The 16,683-nt window shown below is 37.6% G+C and overlaps 1 protein-coding gene across 1 annotated transcript in view; it reads left to right on the top strand.

Annotated features, from left to right (window-relative positions):
- The window catches only part of NUP58 (nucleoporin 58), a 258,626-nt gene extending 255,963 nt beyond the window's left edge, over positions 1-2,663 (top strand). Inside the window, exon 16 of the mRNA XM_053708500.1 lies at positions 2,351-2,663. Within this exon, the coding sequence (XP_053564475.1) occupies positions 2,351-2,511 (161 nt within the window). The 3' untranslated portion in view covers positions 2,512-2,663. The remainder of the gene's footprint in view (positions 1-2,350) is intronic.
- Positions 2,664-16,683: the final 14,020 nt, after the last annotated feature.

Here is a 16,683-nt window from a genome sequence, read left to right as displayed (position 1 = left end):
ATTTATGGCTTACCAGATAAATTCCTTTCCTTCCAGAGAGGGAGAAGTCCCCGGCCCCCCATCCGTTTTTTCTTGTCTATGTGCTGTTCCCTATTTATTTTATTCTTCTGGCACCATTTATGCCCTAATTTTTCTCCTACTTTTCTTTGTTTGACAGAAAGACCTGGGTAATGAGGAAGTGGGAGGGAGATTTAAGCCTTTGGCTGGGGTTTCTTTGCCTCCTCCTGGTGGCCAGGTGTTGTATTTCCCAACAGTAAGGAATGAAGCCGTAGACTCTTCCCTATCTGGAATGAAGGAATTTATCTAGTAAGTATTAAATTGTTTTTTTTTTTTATGTAGAGGAAAAACAGGTTCAGGAGCAATTATAATAATCCATGGGTGAAGACTATCACAAACTGTTGTAGGACAAATACCACAAGGGGGGGTGTAAGATTTCGGGGTGGCATGCAGAGATAGTCCTGAAAATTTTTCATGCCTATATTTTAGAGATAGAAATATAGGCCAGATTGACCTTTTGGTTCATTTGTTGCCATAATTGCAGTTGTGCATTACCCATTCACTTACAAGCATTTTTTAAATTTTATTGTACATGTTTTGTGATGGCATACACAGGGTAGGTAGGCCCATTCGCAGGTGTTTCTTTTGTGGATGTATGCAGGTTGCCTGTTGTATATGTTGCAGTCACAAAACCTGTAGCATCTGCTCCTAAGCAAATTGAAATGTTAGGACACATGTATGAATAAAATATCTTAACGCAAGTGATAAATGTTGAATTGTAAATGGTGGGAAAGGGTACTTTGGAAAAGGAAAACATGGTGGAAGTGTAAAAAAAAATTGGGGGGTAAAAAGTGAAAGAAATAAGAGTACTTGAAGAAAGCATGAAATAATGCCCTATAGTAGTATTACTAATTAAACCATTATTAAGATTAAAACTGTTAATAAGGAACATATTTTTGAATAGGATTCATGCAGCAAAATTATTGATAAACTAGCGCATGGCAGAAATCAGAGTTTCCCACAATAATATAATTGAAAGATAAGGTGGAAACTTTACAAAATAGAGGAAATGGACTATATTGGGAAAGAAATGAAATAAGAATATATGGATATGAGAGAGTGGTGGAATAAATTATTAAAATATAAAAGTAAATGTTGCACCCAGGGCTCATAAAACTGAAAGTAAGATGTAATGGTTCAGTAACCTAATGTGAATTGATAGTAATAGTAATTAGTTTTATGTACTGTGTAGGAGGCTAGAGGAAGGCAATAAAGTTTAGTTTTTTCCAGTCACACTTTGTCTATTTTGTCTTCATATTCTTTTTAATTTTTTATATTCATAGAAGTTTTTCAGTACACTTTCTTCTATTTATTTTTTTTTCACTAAAAGTAATTTATATTTGTTTATTCATTAGAAGTAATATTTTACTTTTAACTTTTTTTTTCTTTTCTCCCTGTGCTGGAGTTTCCCTCCCTTCCAAGATCTTCAATTATTCTTTTTTTCTTTTGGTTGCTTTATCAGTTTTTTTATCATCTCCTTAAATAAAATTGACAGGATGTAAATATGTTAACTTTAAAGTGAATGTCAATTTTCAGCAATACTTTTAAAAACAGGGGCACTTTCATTGATGAAAGTTTACATTGCACCGGATTTGTAGAAATACTTAAATTTTTCTTCTCCAAAGCCGGATCGCCGATCCCAGCCTCGGTTCCTCTGTACTGACTTCAGAAATGACAAAACCGGCTTCCTCCAATCATGGCTTCCCCCCAGAGCGTCCATCTCGTGATGCCCGGCTGTGATTGGAGGAAGCCGGTTTTGTCATTGCTGTGTTTGTACAGCAGGAAGAAGAAGGCAGGGGATCATTTTATACAAATACGATGCAATGTAAACGTTCATCAATTGCACTGGATTTGTAGAAATACCTTTTTACTTCTGCAAAGCCGGACCGACTATCCCCCGCCGCCTTCTTCCTGCTGTACAAACACAGCAATGACGAAACCGGCTTCCTCCAATCACAGCCGGGCATCATGAGATTGGTGCTCTGGGGAAGAAAGCCATGATTGCAGGAAGCCGATTTGTAATTTCTGACGTCAGTACAGAGGAACTGAGGCTGGAATCGGCGATCCGGCTTTGGGTAAGAAAAATGTAAGTTTTTCTACAAATCCAGTGCAATGTAAACTTTCATCAATGAAAGTGCCCCTGTTTTTAAAAGTATTTTTAAAAGCTGGGCACTAATTACTAAAAATTGACATTCACTTTAATATGCTCAACAGTTTGGCTAACTATAAAGCCTTTCCTATCCTTAAAGTAATAGTATCAATTTTACTTTATCTTTCCTAAAGGCTTTGGCAGCTCTGTCTACGGCTGGATTTAATTTCAGTAATCCTGGCATAAATGCATCTGCTGGATTAACCTTTGGAGTCTCAACCCCTCATCAACAGGTTTTGGGACAGGAGGGACAGATGCTTCAGCTTAAGAAGCCTCCAGCTGGAAACAAAAGAGGGAAGAGATAGACATTTTACAGAAAATACATCTTGCTATTTCAGCCTTAATATCTATTTTTGTAAATCAGTGCTGTAATTTTATCTCCTATGATATTTTGATAATTTTCTTCTTCCCATATTGTTAAAGGTTAATTTTGAAATATAACAAATGTTACTCTTTAGTGAATATGTTCTTTTTTTTTACCGATGGATTACATATACATTTTTTCCTCTGTAAAATAATATTTTTCAAAGGCCTGTCAAATCTTCAATGGTTGGTTTACAATGTAAAGAAAAACATTATTTTGTGAATAGCTTTTTCAGCAGCACTGTACACTGTTTGTATGTTTTTATAAGTATTGCAGCATTTAAAATGCAGAAGAAAATTGAAGTTACATAATTCTTATAAAAATCCTTAGAAATTTGGGACCATACTTCTATTATTGTCGTACTGTGAAATTTTTGGTTTCAATATCTATCTCATAACGCATTTTATATATATATATAATATATATATATATATATATATATATATATATAATGCGTTCTATACTATTATTTTTTTTGTGAAAACAGAATCATGTGTTAAACTAAAAACATAGAAAATATCTTTATTTATGGAAATTGTTCCTGTTTAAAAGCTCCTTTTCAAAAATAAAATAGCCATTAACCAAACAAAGCAACATTTGAACACCATTAGTAAACATAATTTTTATGCTATTTCTGGCCAGCCTGTGCTTAGAATGTTTTTGTTGTTGAGTATATATGTTCCTTGATCATTTTGTCCATTGTTTATGTAAATGAAAATTTATATAGTGTATCAGAAACTAATTTCGACTCATTCAGTTTCTGCAAAACCTCATCTATTAAGATCAGAGTTTCCCTCCAGCCTGTTTTCAGACCTATTTGAATAATATAAAAGGTAAATAAAATTTGTTTTGGAGATTTTTTTTAAATCTAGTAAGCCAGATACCCTTGCAATTACGTTCAGCCTTCTATACTCCAATTTACAGAGAAGAGTATTGTTTGGCCACATTAAAATCTCTTTTTCTGCTGGTAGCAAGTATTAAGGCACCCACAGTTTTTAAAGCTTTCATTACTAAGACATTTTGCTACAGGATTTATAAAGTTTTGAAGTTTTAAGGCTGTATTTTCTTCATGTAGTAAAAACTTTGCAGTTTCTTTAAATGTAATAACTTTAAGTTAAAATTTTTGTCTTCAGTTAAGTGTCTCTATGGTGGTTTTATATCACCCACCCCCTATTTAAAAAAGTAAATGGACATCAAATGGCCTCAAAAATGCATACATATTTTCATTTTAAAGACTTGAAACATTTTCCAAGAATTATTTGGTTTTAAGGATTTCGGCAAGTAGGAAATTAGACAGATATTCTTGAGTCCTTCCAAACATAATATTTTGCACATTTGGTTTTTACCAGGTAGGTCACAGATAAAAGCATTAGCTTCAGATACAACGTATTTGATGCATATGAAACATAACATTTCTCTGTGTGACTCTATAATCCTTCTTTCTGGTGAAGTGTTACTCTAGATGGCTTTCCATAGCATGAAGGAATTTAAATGTACACTATCAATCTAATAAATGGCAAATAAGTATGCTTAACTGGTGTTGGTCTTCCACATGTATCTTCTGATTAACAACCATTAACCCCATTGTTAACGTAGCACTAATATGGAAGGGGTATGCTCTTGCAACACTCTAAAGTCTATAGGTTTAAGAACTTTATAAACTTTAACGGTTTGTTATATGGAAGTGTTTTGATCTTGAACAATGTAGGTGTGAAATGTCCCTACTAATTCCCCCCCCCCCCCTCCCCGGTAGGCCAAAAAAAGTATAAATGCACATATTTTTCTTATATTACAGTTCCTATGTAAACTTGTACATAATGTATTTGTATATTTTCTTGAACATTATCTTAGTACTTGTTTTGTCTTGATCAGTCTGATTTTGTAGCTTGAATAATTATTTAGAAGTATGTTTTCATGAAATGCTAATGTATGTTGATTGCGTTTGGCCATAGAACATGTTTTGTCCAGACTTGTAATGGAAAATAAGGGAAACACTGTTCTGCACATATTTGCCTTTATGCATGTCTGCTGTGTATATGCATTTTTGTGTTCAATATAATTGTATATTTTGTACTTGAATAGTTGATGGCTGCAAATCTGTACATTGAATCTCCTTTGTTAAAGGTGATGCCTGTGGTTACAGGTAAATGTCTGTTGCTTTTTACATTGTCTGAAATTTTGAGCTACTGGATTTTTCATGCATATTTGTTTGAAGAAAAAAAAGAAAAATACTATCTAAATTAATAAAAGCAACTGAGGCAATGTGAAGTCTTTTCAGTTACAATCTTTGAAATTATAAAATATAATTTGATGTTTGCAATCATTTGGCTTTCATTTTTTACATTTGCTGTAAGATGCCATTTTTTTTCTCAGTGTCCATTCCTAGATTTGGGCATATCTTGACTTACCCTAGTAGCACTCAGCAGTGAAGTCTTTCAATTTAAATAAAAACAAAGTCCAAAGCCTGAAACCCTACAATTTCACATTGATATAAGATTAGCCTTTCTACTGAACATCTTAATTAATTTTTTCCTCTTGTTCAGGATGGACTGTAATCTATAAGCTACAAATTTTTTTACCAGTGTAATTATACTCTTTTGTGTTTAGCTTTTATTATAAACAAGCACATTCTTCTAGAATCTGTAGTGGTAAGATAAAAACAAAAACAGAGGCGCCACATGTGTAGGTCAATATAAACAAGGAAAACCAAACAGCAGCAGATTAAGGGTACTCACAAAAGGAGCGGCACTCTGGTGTGCCAGCGGGGACAGGCTGGTGTTTTTACAGCAAACCAGCTAGCTGTATAACAGGTCCACAACGAGACAGTCAGCACTGGAATTCTCTGCTTGTGAGTCCTCTAGCCGGTGTTCCTGGTAATAAATTTTCCTTCAGCTGGAGCTGCAGTGGAGCAAGAGGGAGGGCTGCTGTACAACAGAAAAACTTTCCTGAATATTTGGAAAAAATGGTCACAATTGCAGCTGACCAGTGTGAGTAAAGAAGATCTTCTTTACTGCAGCTCCAGCTGAAGGAAAATTTATACCAGGAACACCGGCTAGAGGACTCACAAGCAGAGAATTCCAGTGCTGACTGTCTCCGTTGTGGACCTGTTATACAGCTAGCTGGTTTGCTGTAAAAACACCAGCCTGTCCCCGCTGGCACACCAGAGTGCCGCTCCTTTTGTGAGTACCCTTAATCTGCTGCTGTTTGGTTTTCCTTGTTTATATTGACCTACACATGTGGCGCCTCTGTTTTGTTTTTTATCTTACCACTACAGAAGTACATCATCCTTTGGGGTGACGACAGAGAGCAGCCTATCAAGTTTGGGACTGGAAGACACACATTGGACTATTTCTTGGCTAGCCCGATTACTTTTTATAGGTCTTAACATACCTATTGGTGGTTTTTTTTGTTTTTTATCTACTGTATATATAGGGGAACTGACTAACCCCCTTTTTTTATATATAATATACATATTTATAAATCCACATACATTTTGGCTCACTAGCGCCTCCTATAGAAGCACAGTGTCCTGCACTACACTGTTTCTCTTCTTTATATTCTTTCTAGAATCAACTTTACAGAAAATAGGTAAGACCCTATTTTATGCTTTATGAGAAGGCTTTACCATGCAGGTTCACCTCTTTTATGGCTATGGTATAGTTGGAAGTATAACAGATATTTCTTTCATGTAGGTGGCAAGAGGTCCATGAGCTAGGTGACGTATGGGATATACATTCCTACCAGGAGGGGGGAAAAGTTTCCCAAACCTCAAAATGCCTATAAATACACCTCCCACCTCGCTCGTTACCTTAGTTTTACAAACTTCTTGCCTCGTTGGAGGATGGTGAAGCAAGTCATGCTTGATTTTCTTCTGTGAAGTGGTGCTTCTAAGCATTTTTAAGCCCAATCCTCTCAAGAGTTCAGTTTTTTGAGCGATGTGTAAGGGTGTATTGCCTGATGATGCCATGTTTTCATCTATGGGAAATCTATTCTAAGGCTCTCTGTAAATTCGGTCGGGGGATTCATCTGCCACCTCCCTTTACAGATTGACATTATACTACTTTACCATTACCTCTGCTGATATGTTTCAGTACTGGTTTGGCTGTCTGCTATATGTGGATGGGTGTCTTCAGGTAAGTATGTATTAATTTTTAAGACACTCTGCTATGTTTGGCACTTTATATTTTGAAGTTTCAATATATTTTGCATATATTTGCCATGAGTCAGGTCTATGTTTATTTCCCTTTGCAGTCTAACAGTTTCAGCAGGGAAATTATTTTTGGGGAGAAATTTAGTAATTTTTTTTCCTGGGGTTCCAGCCATTGTAACTTCAGACTTGTTTTTTTCAATTTTTTCACGGGCAAATTAGGCTCGTGAATGGCGCAAAATGCGTTCATTTATTGCGTCATTCTTGGCGCAAATATTTTTTGTTGCTGAGGTTGCGTTTGTTGTTGAACGCAAAATTTGTTTCCGCTCGAAGTTGCGCTTGTTATGACACAAGTCGTGTCATTTCTTGTTAACTTTGGTGTCAAAAGTTTTTTTTTTTTCTCTGCATTTGCATCATCTTTGAGTCATTGGCGCTAAAAAATTCTTATTAAGTCTTTCCCTCTTTTGCTCTCTGCTCATTTGTTTACAGAGGACTATGATGTTTGCTTTTTGATTTTATTTTCATTTAAGTATTTTAGCATAAGCATTTTTTCCCATTCCTGAAACTGCTATTTCTTTAATGTAATTGCAAGAGTCCCATGAGCTAGTGACGTAATGGGATAGTATAATCCTACCAGGGAGGGGCAAAGTTTCCCCAAACCTCATAATGCCTATAAATACACCCCTCACCACACCCACAAATCAGTTTTACAAACTTTGCCTCCTATGGAGGTGGTGAAGTAAGTTTGTGCTAAGATTTCTACGATGATATGGCGCTTCTCACATTGTTGAAGCCCGATTCCTCTCAGGAGTACAGCGAATGTCAGAGGGGACGTGAAGGGAGTATCACCTATTGAATGCAATGGGTTTTCCTCACAGGGATCTATTTCTAGGTTCTCTGTTATTAGTCGTAGAGATTTCATCTCCTACCTCCCTTTTCAGATCGACGATATACTCTCATATACCGTTACCTCTACTGATACTCTTTCAGTACTGGTTTGGCTATCTGATATATGTGGATGGGTGTCTTTTGGTAAGTATGTTTTTTTATTACTTAAGACACCTCAGCTATGGGTTTGGGCACTTTATGCATTTATATAAAGTTCTAAATATATGTATTGTACTTATATTGCCATGAGTCAGGGTTCATGTATTTCCTTTTTGCAGACTGTCAGTTTCATAATTGGGGAAGTTAATATTAAGAAATATTTTTCTTACCTGGGGTTTAGTCTTTTATTCAATTGATTACTTTGTTTTAAATTGCAGGCTGACTTTGGCTCGCTGGTGCGCCAAATGCTACACTTTATTGCGTCACTCTTGTCGCGAAACTTTTTTGGCGCGAAAGGCACGTCCGTTGACGCAAGTTCATCATTTCCGGCGTCGTAATTGACGTAGAGGTTCATACAGGGTTGCGTTGTTAGTGACGTGAGTGTGTCATTTCCGGACATGGTTGGCGGCCAAAATTTTTTTTTTCCAGTTACGTTGTGCGTCATACTTGGTGCTAAATGTTTTTCAATATTTATTTGCCCCATTGCTTTTCCCTCTTGCCTTTTTCTATGTCAGAGGGCTATTCTATTTGCATTTTTTCCCATTTCTGAAACTCTTGCTGAATGTACCTCTATTCCTATGGAAGATAGTACTTAAGTTCTTTTAGATAGGAGACTTGAATCTTATCTAAGAAAAACTTATTTATATTCAGGTCGTCTCGGGCCTGCATTTTCTTTGGCTGATGTTGCAGCTGCATCAACTTTTTTGTTGGAGATTTAGCGCAACAATAATTGGATTCTGATTTATTTAGTAGTTGTTCGCTTTCTGCAACATACTAATCAGTTCTGGATGCCTTTTTTGAAATCATTAAGATTGATGTTAGATTTTGTCTATAGCTATTCTTAGCTACAAGAGTTTGAGGCTTAAATCTTGGATTGTTGTTATGACTTTTAAGTCTAGATTGCTATTTCTTCTTTCCAAGGTAATAAGAGACCTAAAGGTAAATATTAAGCTTCTAATTGTTTTTGTTCTTTTTTTCAATAAGGAACAAAAACCTAATCCTTCCCTATGGAATCTGTTTCCATTTGGAAACCTTCTTTAAATGGAATAAATCCAACCCATTTAAGAACCAAAAAGCCAGCCCCTAAGTCGGCATGAAGGTGCGACTCTCATTCTGCTCAACTGGTAGGGGTAGATTAAGGTTTTTTTTCAAGAAAATTTTGGATAATTCGGTCCAAATAAATGGTTTGAGTATTGTCTCTCAGGGGTTTCGAATAGGATTCTGAATAAATCCTCCTGTGAGAAGATGTTTTTCTCTCACGTATCCCAGCAAATCCAGTTGAAGCTCAGGCTTTCCTGAAGTGTATTTCAGACCTGGAGTTTCAGGGGTAGTCATGCCAGTTCCTTTTCAGGGACAAGGTCTGTTTTTTTTTTTATTCAAATCTATTCTTTGTCTCAAAGAAGGAAATTTCATTCAGACCAATTCTGGATCTGAAAATTTTGAATTGTTATGTAAGAATACCAATTTTTCAAATGGTGTCTTTAAGGACTATTCTGCCTTTATTCAGCAAGGACATTTTAGGTCCATATTGAATTGCAGGATGTATACCTTTTATATTCTGATTCATTCAGATCATTATCAGTTCCTGAGATTCTCTTTTCTAGAGAAGCGTTACCAATTCGTTGCTTTTCCATTTTTTTGATTGGCAGCCGCTCAAAGAATCTCTTTAAAAAAAATATTTTGGTGCCTTGCTTTATGGAAACCAGAGAGCAGGGTATTGCGGTGTTTCTGTATTTGGATGGTATTGGTACTAGCTCAGTCCTCCATTCTGCAGAATCTCACACTAATCAACCAGTGTTGTTTCTTCAGAAACATGGTTGGAGGATCAATTTACCAAAGAGTTTCTTGATTCCTCCGACAGGGGTCACCTTTTTAGGTTTCCAGATAGATTCAGTGTCCATGACTCTGTCTCTAACAGACACGAGGCGTTTGAAAGTCGGCACCTTCAGTCTCAGTCTTTTCCTTCAGTGGTTATGTGCATGGAAAATTTAGGTCTCATGACTGCAGCATTGGACGCTTTTCCCTTTGCTCGTTCTCACATGAGACCTCTCCAGCTTTGTTTGCTGTAATCCATGGTGCAGGGGATTTTATTAAGATATCTCAATTAATATCCTTAAATCCCAAGATTTGACACACTCTGACATGGTGGTAAATAACCAGTGTTTTAGTTCAAGGGGCTTCTTGTTCGGCTAACCTGGACTATGATCTCTACAGATGCAAGTCTTTCAGGTTGGGGAACTGTTTGGGGATCTCTGACAGCAGAAGGGGTTTTGGAAATTTCAAGATGTTATATTACCAATCAATATGTTAGATCTCCGTGCTATTTGGCAGAGCTCTTCAGTTTTTGGCCTTTGTTGAAGAGAGAACTGTTCATTTATTTTCAAACAGACAATATCACATACAGTGACATTTGTCAATCAGCAGGGTTGGACTGACAGTCTACAAGCTATGAAGAAGTATCTCGGATACTTGCTTTGGCGGAATCCAGCTCCTGTCTAATTTCTGCGGTGCATATCCCAATATAGACATTGGGAGGGCGGATTATCTCAGCTGTCAGACTTTACATCCTGGGGTAGTGGGTTCCTCTAGTCCAGATGTGTTTTCTCAGATTGTTCAAGATATGGGGTCTTCCACAGATAGATCTGATGGCCTCTCATCTAAACAAGAGACTTCCCAGATGCCTGTCGAGGTTCAGGGATTTTCAGGCGGAAGCAGTGGGTGCGCTGACACTTCCTTGGTGTTATTATCCTGCTTATATTTTCCCGCCTCTAGTTCTTTCTCCAAGAGTGATTTCCAGAATCATCATGGAACAATCATTTGTGTTGCTGGTGGCTCCAGCATGGCCTCACAGGTTTTGGTATGCGGATCTTGTTCGGATATCCAGTTGCCAACCGTGGCCATTTCCGTTAAGGCCGGACCTACTGTCTCAAGGTCCATTTTTCCATCAGGATCTCAAATCATTAAATTTGAAGGTATGGAAATTGAACGTTTAGTGCTAAGTCATAGAGGTTTCTCTAACTCAGTGATTAATACTATGTTACAAGCTCATAAATCTATCTCTAGAAAGATTTATTATTGAGTTTGGAAGACCTACATTTTATGATATTCTTCTCATAAATTCTCTTGGCATTCTTTTAAAGTTGCAAGAATTTTTCAGTTTCTTCAGGATGGTTTGGATAAGGTTTTGTCTGCAAGATCCTTGAAGGGACAAATCTCTGCTCTTTCTGTTTGATTCACAGAAAGATTGCTAAACTTCCTGATATTTACCGTTTTGTACAGGCTTTAGTTTGTATTTAAGCCTGTCATAAAATCAATCTCTCCTCCTTGGAGTCTTAATTTGGTTTTGAAGGCTTTACAGGCTCCTCCATATTGAGCCTATGCATTCTTTGGACATTTTACTACTTTCTTGGAAAGTATTGTTCCTTTTGGTCATCTCTTCTGCTAGAAGAATTTCTGAGCTATCTGTTTTTTTCTTGTGAATCTCCTTTTCTGATTTTTCATCAGGGATAGAGCGGTTTGCGGACTTCATTTCTATTTTTTCCTAAGGTTGGGAATTCTAACAACATTAGTAGAGAAATTGTTGTTCCTTCCTTGTGTCCTAATCCTAAGAATTCTTTGGAAAAGATCTTTTCATTCTTTGGATGTGGTGAGAGCTTTGAAATATTATATTTAAGCTACTAAGCAAAGACTTCAAGTCTATTTGTTATATGTTCTGGTCCTAGGAAAGGTCAGAAAAACCTTTTTTGATTCTTCAAGCTTATTGGAGTCGGGTTAAGCCCCGCTTCAGAGAATTTCAGCTCATTCTACTAGATCAGTCGCCACTTCGTGGGCTTTTAAGAATGAAGCTTCAGTTCAAATTTTCAAGCGGCAATTTGGTCTTCTTTACATACATTTACTTAATTCTACCATTTTAATATTTTTGCTTCTTCAGAAGCAGTTTTTGGTAGAAAAGTTCTTCAGGCAGTTGTTTCAGTTTGATTCTTCTGCTGATGTTTTAAGTTTTTCTTTTCTTCATGAGAATAACTTATATTTTGGGTTGTGGATGAATTTTTCAGCATATGGCTGTTGTTTATTTTTATCCCTCCCTCTCTAGTGACGCTTGCGTGGAGTTCCACATCTTGGGTATTTGATATCCCATACGTCACTAGCTCCTGGACTCTTGCCAATTACATGAAAGAAAACATAATTTATGTAAGAACTTACCTGATTCATTTCTTTCATATTGGCAAGAGTCCATGAGGCCCACCCTTTTTATGGTGGTTATGATTTTTTTGTATAAAGCACAATTATTTCCAGATTCCTCTGTTGATGCTTTTTACTCCTTTCTTTATCACCCCACTTCTTGGCTATTCGTTAAACTGAATTGTGGGTGTGGTGAGGGGTGTATTTATAGGCATTATGCGGTTTGGGAAACTTTGCACCTCCTGGTAGGATTATATATCCCATACGTCACTAGCTCATGGACTCTTGCCAATATGAAAGAAATGAATTTATCAGGTAAGTTCTTACATAAATTATGTTTTTGAGGAAATTGGATATTTTGTTTAAATGTTTTTTCTTTATTATTACATTTTGTAAGATGTCTCAAACTGATCCTGCCTCTGATGTTACTGTAGGAACCAAGCTGCCTGTACACAATTATTATTATCGGTTATTTGTAGAGCGCCAACAGATTCTATAGCGCTATAAACATAGGCGGAATACAAGGAAACCTTTATAGGGAGTCAGATGGGTAGAGGGCCCTGCCAAGAGTTGCACTGTTGTAGTCAGCTCTAAAGAAGGTGATCTACAAACAGCATGGCTCCAAGGCTTACATACTAAGGGGGTTCAATGGGATAGCAATGGAGGAGAGGAAACGGTATAAAGAAAGGTTAGTGTAGGTTATATGCATCCCTGAACTGTAGAGTCTTTAGGGAGCGCTTGAAGTTTTCAAAACTGGGGGAGAGTCTTGTGGAGCGATTCAGAGTTCCACAAGATGGGAGTCTGGAGAAGTCCTGTAAGCGGGAGTGTGAGGAGGTAACAAGAGAGGTGGAGAGTAGGAGGTCATGAGCAGAGCGAAGGGGACGGGAAGGGAGAGTATCTGTAGACAAGGTCAGAGATATGGGGGGAGCAGTGCAGTTGAGGGCTTTGTATGTCAGAGTGAGAATTTTGTGTTTAATCCTGGAGGCAAGAGGAAGCCAGTAAAAAGATTGGCAGAGAGGTGCAGCAGATGAAGAAGCGACGTGTAAGGAAGATGAGCCCCGCAGAGGCATTCATTATGGATTGTAAAGGAGCTGGGGAGACCAGAGAGGACAGAGTTGCAGTAATCGAGGCGGGAAAGGATAAGAGAGTGGATTAAAATCTTAGTTGTGTCTTGTGTAAGTAAATGTCTAATTTTAGAGATATTTTTAAGGTGGAAGCGGCAGGATTTAGCCAAGGACTGAATGTGAGGAGTGAAAGAAAGATCTGAGTCAAGTGTGACCCCAAGACATCGGGCATGCGGGGTAGGGGTAATGATGGAGTTGTCAACAGTTATAGAGAGATTGGGGTGGAGATTTTGGAAGGAGGGCAAATAAGGAGCTCAGTTTTGGGGAGATTTAGCTTGAGGTAGTGAGAGGACATCCAGGAAGAGATGTGAGAAAGACAGTGACACAGGTTAGCAAGGAAGGAGATAGGCCTGGTGCAGATAAGTAGATTTGGGAGTCATCTGCATACAAATGATATTGTTACCCATGGGACTTGATTAGGGAACCTAATTATGACGTGTAGATTGAAAAGAGAAGGGGACAGAGGACAGAGCCTTGCGGTACCCCAACAGAAAGTGTTGACGGGCAGAGGAGGCCCCAGGGAATGCTACACTAAAGGTACGGTTTGAGAGGTAGGATGAGAACTACGAGAGGGCTATGTCACAAATGCCGAAGGATTGGAGGATTTGGAGCAAAAGAGGGTGGTCAACAGTATCAAATGCTGCAGACAGATCAAGGAGGATAAACAGAGAGAAGTGGCCTTTGATTTTGCTGTAAGTAGGTCATTGGTAACCTTAACGATTGCTGTCTATGTGGAGTGATGGGGACGAAATCCAGATTGCAGTGGGTCGAGGAGGGAGTTTAATGTACGGAAATGGGATAGGCGTGCATATACTAGCTTTTAGAGAAGCTTTGAGGCAAGAGGGAGTAGGGAAATGGGGCAGTAGTTGGATTGGGGAGGTTGGATCAAGAGAAGGGTTTTTTGAGGATAGGTGTGACCAGTGTATGTTTTAGAGATGAGGGAAATATACCGGTGCTGAGGGAGAGGTTGAAAATGTGAGTATAGGGGTAAGGGTAGAAGAGAGGGAGGGGAGCAGATTTGAGGGGATAGGGTCAAGAGGACAGGTAGTGAGGTGAGAGCGCAGTATAAGTGCCGAAACTTCTTCCTCAGCAACAGGGGAGAAAGAGCAAAAGCTAAGTGTGTATATTGTTTAATTAGCTGATTTTATTTCTTCAGCTAAAATGTGGCACTTGTTATGTTTTATTATTTCATACTGATAATGTTTCTATAGTACAAATACATCTACTGTTGATCCTTCACAGTCTAATGTACATGATATTACTGTAGATATAAAGGATAATAACGTAAACAATGTCTCCTAACTTCTCATAAATCTAATGAAGTTTGTATTGATCGACAACATTCTGAAGTATTTCTGCTGATGTGGTTTTCTCTGACTCAGAGGATCCTATTTCAGAGACTGATATTGGTAAATCAACCTTTCTATTGAATGTATTCATTATTTATTAAGGAAGTATTGTTTACTTGGAGTATTAAGGAATCTAGTCCTCCTGATAAGTAGAATAGCAAATGTTTGAATTCTGTTTTTTTTTAAGCTTCTGAGGTTACTCAAAGTTTTTCTTATTCCAGATGCTATCTATCATATTTTTTGTAAGAAATCTAAACTTAGTGCTTCTTTTTACATTTCTTCTAGGTTTTAAAAGCTATATCCTTTAACTATGGCTAATTTTAGAGTTTTTGGGTAAAAGTTCCTAAGGTGGGACCTTTTTCTTCTCTTGCCAAACATACTTCTATCCTATGGAAGATATTTCTTCTTTTAAGGATCCTTTAGTTAGGAAGTTTGTTTCCTTAGAGAACCTGCCATTTTTTGGCTTATGTTGCTGCTGTTTCAACTTTTTAGTTATCAGATCTTGAATTGTCTAAGCATTGTTCTTTTACTTCAACATGCTAATCATTTCATTTGTGATGCTATATTTTGTCATTTTAATTGATATTATCCCCTTGAATGCTAACTACGGCTCTGAGCCATTGCAGAGTTTCCCACTCTGGTGCTAATGACGACTCAGAGCCGTCGCTAGCACTCTCCCACCTTGATGGAGATCTGGGGCTCCCACCCGCTCCTACCCCAGCGATTGGGTCTGCATAGTGACAGGCATTGTCGGGACTTTACGTTATGCGCGGTGACGTCACGCGTGATGATGTCACCACGCAACTTTATTTAAAATTCACAATGTTATGTATCGGAGCAGGGGGCATGCTGCTTAGAAGCCAGACCCCTAGACCCACCGTTGGAAAGTTGATCATCTAAGCTTTCCAACAGTGAGTTTCGGGAATCTGGGGGAAAAAAAGTTAAAAAAAATATTTAAAAACAAAAAACTTAAAACAGCTAAGCACCCAGGTGGGAAATTGCTTAGCACCTAAAGGGTTAAATCTTTGTTTTTAGCCATTTTTATTAGAAAAGTTGTATGGCTTAAATCTTTTATATGATGTTTAAATTTTATTATCTCCTCTATTACTGGGGGAAAGGGAGTCTTTTCTGCCCCAAGATAAGAAATTTCTCTAAGGCCTGAATAAATCCAAGCCTTATAATTAAACTAATTTCAGCCGGCCTTTAAACCAGTTCAACTGGTGGGGGTGGCAGATTGAATTTATTTCAACACATTTGGACAGTTTCTGTTCAAACTCAGTGGATTCAGAATATTGTTTTCTCAGGGGTATCGAATAGGTTTCAGAATAAAAACCTCCCATGGAAAGATTCTTTATCATGTTACAACAAACCCTGTGAAAGCTTAGGTTTTTCAGAAATGTGTTTAATATTTAGAGTTTTCAGGGTTGATGGTTCCCGTTCCTCTGCAGGAGCGGAGTTTGGGTTTCTATTCAAATCTATTCATTGTCCCAAAGAATTTGTTCAGACTAATTCTGGATCTGAAATTTTTAAATAGTTTTGTAAGAGTCCCAACTTTCGAAATGGTGACTATAAGGGACTATTCTGCCTTTCTGTTCAGCAAGGTCACTTCATGTCCACAATAGACTTACAGGACACTTTTTTTCACATTCCAATTCATTCAGACCACTATTGTTTTCTGAGATTCTCTTTTCTAGATAAGCATTACCAATTTGTCGCTCATCCTTTTGGGCTAGCGACAGCTCAGAGATTCTTTTCAAAGATTCTTGGTGCCCTTCTATCTGTAATCAGAGAGTAGGGTATTGCAGTGTTTCCTTATTGGGATATTTTGGTACTAGCTTTAATCTTTTCATTTAGCAGAATCTCACTTGAAACAACTAGTTTGGTTTCTTTAAGACATGGTTGGAGGATGAATTTGCAATAGAGTTTCTTGATTCCTTAGACAAGGGTCACCTTTTTAGGTTTCCCTATAAGATTTGTGTCTGATTCTTTCTCTGATAGATTAGAGACGAATGAAGTTAATTTCTCCAACATAGGTGTGTCCGGTCCACGGCGTCATCCTTACTTGTGGGATATTCTCTTCCCCAACAGGAAATGGCAAAGAGCCCAGCAAAGCTGGTCACATGATCCCTCCTAGGCTCCGCCTTCCCCAGTCATTCTCTTTGCCGTTGTACAGGCAACATCTCCACGGAGATGGCTTAGAGTTTTTTAGTGTTTAACTGTAGTTTTTATTATTCAATCAAGAGTTTGTTATTTTAAAATAGTGC

The sequence above is a fragment of the Bombina bombina genome, chromosome 3 (assembly GCF_027579735.1).
Source record: "Bombina bombina isolate aBomBom1 chromosome 3, aBomBom1.pri, whole genome shotgun sequence".
NCBI lineage: Eukaryota > Metazoa > Chordata > Amphibia > Anura > Bombinatoridae > Bombina > Bombina bombina.
Note: the sequence above shows the minus strand (reverse complement) of the source record. Positions and strands in the feature narration are given on the sequence as shown.